Here is an 11,685-nt window from a genome sequence, read left to right as displayed (position 1 = left end):
CTGCTTATGCAGGGGGTTGGACTCGATGATCTATTGAGGTCCCTTCTGACCCTAACATCTATGAATCTATGCTGATCACAAATCACATACTCCACCCCACTAGGTAGAAAATAAAACTTACTCGTGAACCACAATAGCACATGCATGGAATTGTCTATCACTGCTCTGCCTCTACAAACTAATAGTACCAACAGATCTCTTCCTCTTCAAGTAAGTGCTAAGGTGAAATATGACATCCCAGTCTTCCCATCTTTTTGCCATGTTCATTGATTTGGTTCCTTACAGTTTTAGAAAAATTCTGCTAAATGCAGAATACTTCCTAACTTACTTAAATACTGTGCAATTCATGGGTGTGATTTTAAGGTGGTAACAACCCAATGTAAAAGCTGTCATATAGATTTTAAGATCCCAGGAGCCAGGCACCCAGACCAAATCAACAAGATATCGGTGTCTGACGTACTTATGCTTCCCTAGGATGTAGAGTTACAGGACAGAGTTAATGTTGGTATTGGGATGGGAGAGGGGTTATGGCTTATTTAAGAAAAATCTAGTATCAAACAAGTCTGTTAAAAAAAAAAAAAAAAAAAAAAAAAGCTAGAGACTATCATTGACACTTTAACTAAAGTTAATGGATTTGACTGCTGTATTCCAGACTGAATTTACCTTGTATGGTTAGTTCAACCTCTGGAATCAGTCATCTTTTTTGTGGTCTAAAGGTCACTAGAGGAAAGAGCCAGGAATTACAGATTCTGATGCAACTTTAGGCTGGATCCTACAATCAGTCTACAGAGAAATCTCATTTTCAGTCAGTAGTTGCATCTCTAGTCATATGTTTTATTACTATGCTGGCTTGCTTTCAGATGGATGGCCTATTATTTTCATTCCGAAAATCCCAAATTGGCAGTGTATAATGAATAAATTCAGAAGGCTTAGGGTTGCGATAGTATATAGCAATGCATTGTCTCTCACAAAAGAAAATTCACCTTTCATAATATAGCTTCAGAATATTTATAGTATTTGCTGAAACAGCTTCCCTTAACAAGATATCATTAGCTATCCAAGATATCTTTCCTTTGTTCTTGCTTTCTTGGATTACTCTGTTTTTCTTCAGTAATGTGGAATATGCATGCTGAAAAAATTGTATTTTTAAAATATCAGTGTAACTAATTACATTAGATTTCTGTAGAGCTTGCTTGGAACCTAAGTGTCCATACCGCATATGAAGTACATTTTATGTTCCTAGATGGTAGAGCTGTTACCTTTTAAAAAAAATTCTTAGTAAGAACAATTCACGTCAGACTACTTTCTAAAAAAAATTGATCATGGGTTGAGAATTAAGCTTGGAATAGCTCATCTTGTAAAACAAACTATAATAATAATAATCTAAGAAGCCATTTTTGAATGGAAACGCTTACTGAGAGTCACTTCCCTTATATTGTCATACAAGGGTGTTGAACTCAATCAGCCCCGTGGGCCTTTGGCTGGCCTATAGGCTAGTTTGGGCCGTGTTGGAGCCAGCACAAGGTCCATCAGGCATGCAGCACACTCCCTGTGCCAGCCTTCTATGCTGTAGGCAGTGTGCTTTGGCCTTGCCTGGGGCTTGTGCTCAAGGTGGTGTGTGGGCTAGACCCATCACGTAGGCTAGATCTACAGCCCAGGGGGCCAGCATGGGAAGTGCACTGCATGTGGTGCCTTGCTGAACCAGCCCTGTGTCTGACTCTGACATGGCCTGTTGTGGACCAGACCCTACGCTGCTCAGGCAGCATCTGCGGAGCCAGGTCCAGCCCATGCACCAGGATGGTACGCTGCATGTGGAGTCAGTCTCAGACATCAGGGGCTAGATCTAGCTCCTGGGCCTATGTTTTACACCTCTGTTGTAGTATGTTAAGTCAAGCTAGTTGTTTGAGTAAAGCTTGGACTGGTTTCAGTGATAACAGGTGCATCTACTTGAGACACAATGCACAGTAGACTAATTCTACTGTGCATTAGTGCGTCATGGCAAAAACCAACAATAGAAGTAGTCTACTGCGCATTAAGCATCACAAGAAGACCATGAGCCATTGCTGCAGCTCATTACTGCCAGCTACTGCACATTTATGTAGTACCTCATATTAGAGGGACTAAACTTAATGTGCAGTGGCAACAGCGCATTAATGCACATATAGACGCACCCAAGGCCATAAAAATCCTATTCGTCTACGTTTTCTCTTTGCTTTCAGATTCCACGTGGCGGTATAGTCAAGTTCCCAGATCTTCATCAGTGGTACTTGGTACTCTGGGAACTGAGCTAGTGAGAGAGAGGGGAGAGTTAGAAAGGAGAACAGACCCATCTACTAATAGTCTTGTGGATTACAGTCACAGGAATGGTGACTTTTCATCTTCAACATGTAGGTATTATACAGGTGAAGGCATGCAAATGCATATATTTTTTTTAGTTATTCCTTTCATGTTTTATGTCGCATGTAAAATCTACCATCTGTTTAAAGATGATACTTTCTAATCTCTTTGCTCTTTTACTCAATTGACTAAACATTTAGCCAAGTAGAATTTAACTCTTCAGCAGTTAAGTTGAATGCAACTTTATCTAGATTTGTAAATGCTTTGGTATCTATTTAATGGTAGACATAATGGCAGACTATTTGTACTAAGCTATACTAATTCCCTTATTTGAACATTTAAATGTCCTTTCTATTCCTTATGCTTCTGAGCCTGGTTTTCACTGAGGTTTGACAGTGGATGGAGATTTAAAAAATGAACTGGGTCATTTGACTGCTAAAAAGATGTTCTCATGTAGTCTTCTGTCTCAGTTGCTTGTGACCTGAGTGGAATTAGGTCAGATCTCTCATACAGCCCCTTTAGTTGCCAAGATTTCCAGCATGCACAACTGTAAGATTACAATGTATAGAGAAAAACTAGGGTGAAGCTGAAACTACAAGTAACTGTGGCAGTTGTGTGCATACTTAACCATGCTGAACTGAAGTTGGCTTAACAACAAACGTAACAAACTCAGAAATCAAAGCTTCAGTCTTAGTCGACAAATGCTTTAGCACAGCTACATACTCCTTGTATCAGGCTTTCTGTTCAGGCTTTTATAATTCCTGTTTAAACTGTTCTGGTCTTCTAAAACTGTCCCATCTGTTCAAAGAAAAGCTACTCACTTCCTTAACCTCACCTCTTCATAGATGGTTTTTATGCAGCTTAGATTCATAATGCTGAAGAATCCCTATTCTCACAGGCAGGGAAAGATAAAAGGAAATGAAACCCTTAGCCCTCAATTCTGTACTGTGATCTGGGTGGCCAGACTGCTGGGGTTACACCACTGTTTATTCAGGTCAGAGCAGCACTTGTGCAGAGATAACAATGCAAGTTTGAAGGGCCATAGTACAGTTATGGACTCTTATTTACTTTTAGTGGGATTCTGCCTACATAGTTTTTTCTCAGTGAGGAACCTATATGTGAGACTGGAATTCAGAAACTCCCCAAACAGTACAATAGTGTCTAATTGTAGAATATTTAGGGAAGCTAAGGCAGCTTTTTTTTGTTAACTGCAGTTAAATATCACTTTAAAACAGGAAGTAAAAGAAAACCTTTCTTACTTACCCAATTGCTCAGCTTGTTGCTACTTTTTTTAAAGAAGCTTTGTGGTCTTCCAAGCTGTCTCCAAGGAAGAGAGACTAACATCTGATGCTGGTTTCCTTGGGCTCTGGCATAGAATGGGAAACGTGTTGCAGCCATTGCATTGTCTGCAGAGTTGCTCTGTGAATTTTTAAACATAGCACTTCAAGATAAGCTACAGAACCTGCTTCTAAGGAACCAGCATATCAGCAGGGTAACATTTAAAAGGTTAGCTGATTAGAAGATTCACAAATAACAATGTAATTGGCTGAATGGATCACATGACTGTTAAACTAATTGATGTTTGGTGGGAGATTGAGTAGGTGAGAGCAGTAATACTAAATAATTGCTCATGTGATTCTCTAAACTAAATTGAGAGCTGAAACATTGAATTGTGTAAATAAGTTATAACATCACACAACTTTAATAGTAATAAACTGCTGGATAACAATTCATCAAATAGCTTAAGTTAATTTTTATAGTTAGAATACTCGGATTTCTTTTTTGCAGTAGTAGAGTTATGTTAGGTCTTTAGTAAAAACAAAAACCATCCCTTTTCATTTAATCTAATTAGAACATTCAGATTAAAGCCCTAGTTCATTTTAAGATCTCGAACTGAATTGCTACTAACCTTAGGTAACTGGTAACATGCAACTTTTAAGTAGCTTTTGTAACTACAGCTTTTGTGTAATTTATTTCCTGTTTGTAGGTGGCCTTACAATTAACCAGTTTACAAAGCAATTTGCTGTCTTTTGAGGGGGTTTTGTTAGTAATGTACCTGGAAAAGTAATTATCAAATGTCTCTATATTGGAGGAGAGGGAAGGAATGTTGATATTTTATTTGTAAAGTTGCATTTTGGATATGTTGATGACTGTTACAGTTTTCACTGAAATTATTTGTCTAATCAGGTTGGAAAATGAGGAACAGGTATTAAAACAGTTTTTTAAATGCAGCTTGCTTTTGCTAAATTTAAACATTGTGCTAATGTGACATACAGGTGGTTAATGTTGATTAACTGGATTTGTACATAAGGGAATGCTGAATCATAACTTGATAGTTTTAATGAGATGGTTTCAGTTTATCTGGAATTTAACAATATAATCCTTTTCACTAAGACAACCTAAACTGAATACTGTTCCATAATCTGTCAACGTTAGGCATCAAAAACAAGTCCAACATAAACCTAGACTTGCATTATGTTTGATAATATTAGAATTGTCTGTGTGCATTTTGCCATTTTATTTTTCTTCAATCCTTTCATAATAGATCTTCAAGACAGACCTGCTTCTTCATATGCACAGGGAGCAAGACCAAAAGATAATTCATTGAGCACTTTGAGGCTGAACACATCCATGAACCGCCAGTTGCCTTCTGAACAGCAGCCATCTGTATTCTCCAGAGACTCTAGCAGGAGCTCTTCAAGATCCAGTTATTCTTCAAGGGAAATGGAGTCTCCTCAAAGGAATATACAGCCAGAAGTTACCCCTGTTGCCATTAGAGAGGAAACTCCTTCCACAAGCAGTTCTGAAAGGGTTACTGCTTCTCAGAGGTCACTGAGTGAGCCTACATCCGATCCTGAAGGCAGGCGTACAACCAGACAGCTATTGTCTCGTTTAGCTTCTAGTATGTCATCTACATTTTTCTCACGAAGGTCTAGCCAAGAATCGTTAAATGCAAGATCATTAGATTCTGAGGATTCACGTGTTGTCCCAAGAGTTCAGGCTTCTACCCCGTCAAGTACTAATGCATCTGCAATTCCTGAGGTTCCAGACAGTCAGACATCTGAAGCTTCTCAGGGATTTAGCTTTCTTAGACGAAGATGGGGTTTATCAGGGGTTTCACAAAACCATAGCTCTGATTCAGATGCTGAAAGTTACAGACAAGAGTCTGAAAACAGAAATACAGGGTCTTGGTTATCATCATCTTTAAGGAACAGATGTACACCACTGTTCTCTAGAAGGAGGAGAGAAGGAAGAGATGAATCTGCAAGAACCTCTACCTCTGACATACCTGCCAGGTCATTACACCTTTTCAGGAGAAGAGAGTTAGGTGAAGAAACTCATCTTGAAGCACACAGCAGTTCTTCTGGAGGTGCTTCTAATAGACCACCAACACCTGCAGTATCTGGCAGCCCTACAGCTACTGCCTCCACACCAGATTCAGCCCATGGTAGAAGTAGTTCGGGAATGTCTGGAATTCTACCTGGCTCTCTCTTCCGCTTTGCAATGCCCCCAGCCCTAGGGAGCAGTCTGTCTGACAATCTTATGATAACTGTAGATATTATTCCCTCAGGCTGGAATTTGTCTGATGGGCAAGAAAATGACAAATCCAAAATACCCCCTTCAAGAGATCCTGAAAGACTCCAGAAAATTAAAGAGAGGTAAATCAGATGTATTGTTTCCAAGCCATACAACCTACCTGGATGAATCTTACAAAATGGTTGTTTTAAAGTTTGAAAAGTGCAGTGGAGTTCCCTGCCAGCTATGATACCACCATTTTCTTAAATTGTTTGGGTCACTTTTATATTTGTGGAAATTTATTGAAAGGGTTAGCTTGGAAGAATACTAGGTATATCTCTGTCACATGAATCTGATACAATCACTTTCTTCTTACTCAGCCTCCTTTTAGAGGACTCTGAAGATGAAGAGGGTGACTTATGTAGAATCTGCCAGATGTCATCTGCATCTTCTACAAACCTCTTAATAGAACCATGCAAATGCACTGGAAGTCTGCAGTATGTTCACCAAGAGTGTATGAAAAAATGGTTGCAGTCCAAGATTAACTCTGGTAAGGTAGACTTTAGGATGAGTGCTTTTTCAGATGAAATAGAAAATGTGGCGGGGATTCCAGTGACTTTCCAGTACTTACTGTTGCAGTAAAGTTCAGGCAAATCCTTGTTAATGTAAATGGACAAAGCAGTTGAAGACCATTCTTAAAGGGATTCCATGGCAACTCTTAAGTTTGTCTTTGTGCAAATAAGTTTCAGTATATCACAAAATGCTGGGATTTTCTGATATAGTTCATTGTTGATAGGATTATCTGGTAAAATGTTAAAGTGCTCTAAATATATTTTTATTTACTTACGCATATCTTGGTATTTTGCTAAAGTAGTATACAATTGTGATTATTGTAAGACACGAACAAGGCACAGTGAGACAGAATAAGCAGAACTGTGGAACAATAACTTTTTTATATTGTAAGCTTGCTAAAACATGGGGCATTTATACACACACATTTGTCTGCTTCGACGTGCCAGAAATCCTGCGCATTGGAGCAGACTTGACTAATCAGTGCTGAGAAAATGGCAGTAGTGTGCTTTTGAACTAAAACACCTTTGTGTTAGTTCAAAAGCACTCCGCCACCATTTTTCAGTGCTGACATGCATTTCACCATTTATACAAATGGATATGCTGCAGCGCCAGGCACTTTTAAAAGTGCCTGGAGCTGTGGTGCAAGTGTGTACAAATGCCCATGATGCCCTCATCTTGTGGTATACTGGCATTCAGCATACTCCGAATTTTAAGCTAGTATTTCAGTTGCAGACCACACAAGTGAACATTTTAGGAAACCTTTCTGAAAAAGGGAATGTTCACAGTTTTCAATGTGGTATCGCTGTCCAGAGTTTTTGCTGCTTTGAAAAAACACTGCCATATAAAACTTGTATTTTGATATTTACTGTAGAATTGATACCTATTTTAACTTTAGTTAGCAATCTGAGGGATGTTCTGTTTCAATACACTTCTCCATATTACATGCATATGGATAGCGTTGACAGAGTAACACTTTAAGGACTGTTTTTTGCTGAGTTATAAGAAAAGTTACATTATAATATGAGATGAAACAAGTAAACTTTGCTAGAAGAGTAAGTATTCCATTAGAATTTAACTGTTGGCACCTGTTTGCTACAGGAACTTCAATGCTACTACTATCAGATTTGCTTTCTCTTTTTTCCTAAATTTGGTATAGAAAAGCAAATTAAGAAATGGTCACAGACCATATCATCAAGTTACATGCAACTGTCTAATTCTAAATCCTGTTATAATAGGGGCTGTCATTTTTGTTTGTCAGGTTCTTCACTGGAAGCAGTAACTACCTGTGAGCTGTGTAAAGAGAAGTTGCATCTTAATCTTGAGGATTTTGATATTCATGAGCTCTATAGGGCACATGCAAATGAACAAGTTAGTATATTTTGCCTAATTTGGTAAGTGTCAGGTTGGTGCTGGGAGGACAGCTTTGTTTGTTTGTTTGTTTGTTTGTGATTTTTTGAAAAGAAAAGAAAATCGGATCTCTTTAAAATATCATGGGTTTAATATAAATAAAGCTCACATGCAGAAATTGTCTCCTTTATTGTAACAGAAGGAATAGACCTTGGCTGTAGTTTCTTCTGATGTAGTCCTCAGTAGGTGTGTAGTATATGTAATCTTTTTCAGTTTTGTTGGTCTGTCAGTACCGTTGGTGAAACTGCAGAGGACAAATTATGAACCTAGGAGTGGTTTTGACAGGCTGGAAGTGGTGATCTAGCTTTTGGGTGTGTTTTTTTTTTTTTTTTTAAGCCCAGGTATGCAGACTTAAATGGCCATATTTTATGCATGTCATATAAACGCATGTAGCTCCATAATCTCTTATTCGACTAGTAGAGATTAAACTGATATTAAATTTCACCCCAGTGCTGCTCTCTCCCATCTAGATGAAAGGAAATTAGGCCTTGAAATAGTCATTCACAAGTTTAAGATAACACACATTTTAGCCAGAGTATGATTTTTCCTCTTTTTAAAGCATCATGAGAATCTTTAGTGCATGGTTTCTACTACTACTAGGTAGCATAGTTATGGTTTAGAGGAACTGCTAGGAAATTACAACTTTGATCAGAGGTCTTTCTTGTTTTTTCTAACTTGATACTTTGTGATTATAGCAAAACTTCAGTTATAAGTATTTTATGAATATTAAAAAATAAACTAGAACCCTCAATGTAATTTTAAATATGGAGGTAAAATACCCAATTTTTGGATGACAAGGAAATGGAGGATTGACATTTGAGTAATTCATACTCTGAATCAGATGTCAAGCTAGACTGTTATTCATCAACAGAATAAAAGCATACAGGATTATCAATGAGCCCCAAATTGCTTGGGTCAAATGAACCTATGACTGAGTGGTTGAGAGTAAGATCACCATTCAATTCAGTGATATTACTTCTCTGAGTAACTGAACATCAGCAGGCATAGTAGATCTGTCCTTATCTACTGACTCTTTAAATAGCTAGTAATTGCTTAGCAAGTAATATTTTAGATTTTTTTTTTTATTACTTTGAAACTCTTTTCTCTACCAGTAACTACCAGAAATATTGGGAAATAAGTAATATAGTTTCCCCTCTCTGTTAATGTAATTGCATGTTTCTCCTGTTATCTTTTAATGGCTTGGCAGTAGGGAGTCCGGAGGGCTTTTACTTTCTGCTCTTCAGCTCTGAACTTAAGCTAATAGTTTTTGGATCTGTGAAGGAGGCCTTTTAAGATGTAAGACTGATCCTCAAATCCTTTGACTTCAGTGGAAATAGTTGTGTGAGTAAAGTCTATTTTCATGAATAAAAGTCTGGACGTCAGGCCAAAATATAGCTTTTAATTACAATTTTTCGGGTATGCTTTGTCACAAGCACATTGAGATCTCTGCAAGCTTCTACATCTATTATCCTTCCATGACACACTACCAGCAAGACTTGACACTAGTTATGCTTTTCAAGTTGCTTATGCAAAAAATGGGACTGACATTTCGGAATTTTTTTCTAGGCAGACTATGAATTTATCAGTTCTGGTCTCTACCTTGTAGTGCTTTTACATTTGTGTGAACAACGCTTTTCTGATATGCTGGGAACTGCAAGTGAGGCCAGTACACGTGTTAGGGTAAGTCTGTCTTGTTTTGTGGGAATAACTGATGGTGTCATATTGCTGTTCCTACAGTGTTACCTAAGACATCCTTGCTGTGGTGATAAACTTACATTTGAAGCTCTTTTTATATATATAGGCAAAAGAATAAATAACATTATTTGTGTGTGTGTATCTCTTAAGATTTTAATCTAAAATTTGGTCCAAGAGCATCTAGCAAAATGGTGCCACAATCTGATTGTAGCAGTGCTACTGTAATACAAATATGGAAACAATGGTATGATGTAATTATAGGTAATCCAGAAATTTTCTAAACAACATCTGATGGTAGGTTTACATTTCAGAATATCTGAATCTTGTGTGACCTGTATTGAATTACTACATTATACCAGAGTGATGATACCCTTGATTAGAGTGCTATACCTGAACCTCTAAACATTTTATAGAGTGCAGTTCAAGAATTAATTAGAGGAAACTTTTATTGGTCATACTGTGGTCAAGCAAGAGTTTACTAGTAAGCCAGTGTCATCCGTAGTTATTTTTCCAATTAGAATATGTTTCATGCAGCAAACTAGTATCTTGTTTGAAGTAGTTTGGTATTGGATAATAGAAAAACCAAATGAGCCAATGAACAGCTAATTTCTTCGTCTTTTCAGATATGTGCCCTTGTTTCAGGAAACATTCAAATTCTGAAAACACATGACAATATTGATTTTTATTTTGGACTAGGTTGTACTTCTACACACAAACCTTTGGGACAGGAAATTTATTTGTCCATAATGTGCTACTGTGCAGAGCCATCTACACTTAGTGCTATGTGTTATATGGACAGTGTTGCCACAACAGTTTTCAATTTCTGGCTTGTTGAATGTGGTTTTGATGGTAGTTGTTCTGTAATAGCAATGTAAATTTATTACTAAAAGCTTAGGCTGAGATTTTTTTCAAAGCTGCCTAGGAAATGTGTGCCCACTTCTGAGAAGTAATCCCTTAATAACCTTTTTCTTAAATATTGAGTATTAAGGCTAGCATTGGCAGGTTATTTTTACTGAATAGTTCAACCTTATATTTACTGTAGGCTAGATAATTCCTTTATCTACCCTGTCTTCAGTGAACTGGGCTCTACTTACCCATAAAATACCACCATATTCGCATGAAAGTATGTGGAACTGGTTCAAACCATGGAGTCATCGCTAATTAAATCAGCTTTTATCAAGTTACATTTTGCATTGTTAGCAACTTTAGGAAGCAAACATGTTTGTTTAGCTTTTGCTATTCCCGTTACTACTGATGTCTGTTTGACTCTTGAACTAGACATGTTTTACAGAGTATAGAGCATGAAGATTACATCTTTAAATTATGATGCAAATTTGCAATGTTTAATCTGCTTTTTCTGCCTTGTTTCCAGTTTATTAACCTTGCAAGAACTCTTCAGGCACATATGGAAGATATTGAAAGTAGGTTGCTTTTTCTCCTATTTGTTCAATTTCACTAAGGTTACATCAGCATAATCCTTTTTGCTGAATGTATAGTACCAAACTTCAATGCTGAGACCTGATTTTTATGAATTCATAGCACTGGGTTTTTTTGATCGAATTCTATTGGAATAATTTTGTAAAGGGAGCAGGAAGTGGGGGGAGGTAAATTGGCATCTAGATTAAAGGCTAATGTTGCTTTTCCAAAGGTGGTATACAGTCTTACGGGGAACAGTTATTTTTATAACTATGGAGCTGACTTCTGTAACTGAAGTCTTAGCATAACAATATTACCAGGTTTCTTTACTAAATAAAGACCTGTTGATCTCAATGGGTGCATCTATACATGTGCTTTACTGCGGAGTTGACTAAGTAGCTCTGCAGTAAAGCGTCAGTCTACATGTACTGGTATTAAGATGCAGTAAATTAATTAACTCCACCACAGGCTTGTACTGTCAGGGACAGTACTGTCTTAAAGCAGAGTAAATTTACTCTGCTGAAACACGTATAGACAGTGACCAGGGCTGACTGGGGTACGAGGGTGCTAAAGTGATGGGGCTGCCTGCCACCTAGCCCTGCACCTTAGTACCTGTGTGCCTCCACTGCCCAACTCTGCCGCCCAGAGCTGACGTCCTGGATCCTCTACCAGCCTTGTGTTACTCCACGCCAGCTCAAGTTCTGTGGTCCTGGGCAAATGTGCAGATGCTTCACCCACAAG

General features: G+C 37.9%; 1 protein-coding gene across 1 annotated transcript in view; it reads left to right on the top strand.

Annotated features, from left to right (window-relative positions):
• MARCH7 (membrane associated ring-CH-type finger 7) overlaps positions 1 to 11,685 on the top strand; it is a 37,673-nt gene that overhangs the window by 23,535 nt on the left and 2,453 nt on the right. Inside the window, 6 exon segments of the mRNA XM_025199926.1 lie at positions 2,220 to 2,387; positions 4,883 to 5,996; positions 6,234 to 6,403; positions 7,685 to 7,794; positions 9,400 to 9,513; positions 10,901 to 10,949. Of these exon segments, the coding sequence (XP_025055711.1) occupies positions 2,220 to 2,387; positions 4,883 to 5,996; positions 6,234 to 6,403; positions 7,685 to 7,794; positions 9,400 to 9,513; positions 10,901 to 10,949 (1,725 nt within the window).

Source organism: Alligator sinensis, unplaced genomic scaffold (genome assembly GCF_000455745.1).
Source record: "Alligator sinensis unplaced genomic scaffold, ASM45574v1 scaffold389_1, whole genome shotgun sequence".
NCBI lineage: Eukaryota > Metazoa > Chordata > Crocodylia > Alligatoridae > Alligator > Alligator sinensis.
Note: the sequence above shows the minus strand (reverse complement) of the source record. Positions and strands in the feature narration are given on the sequence as shown.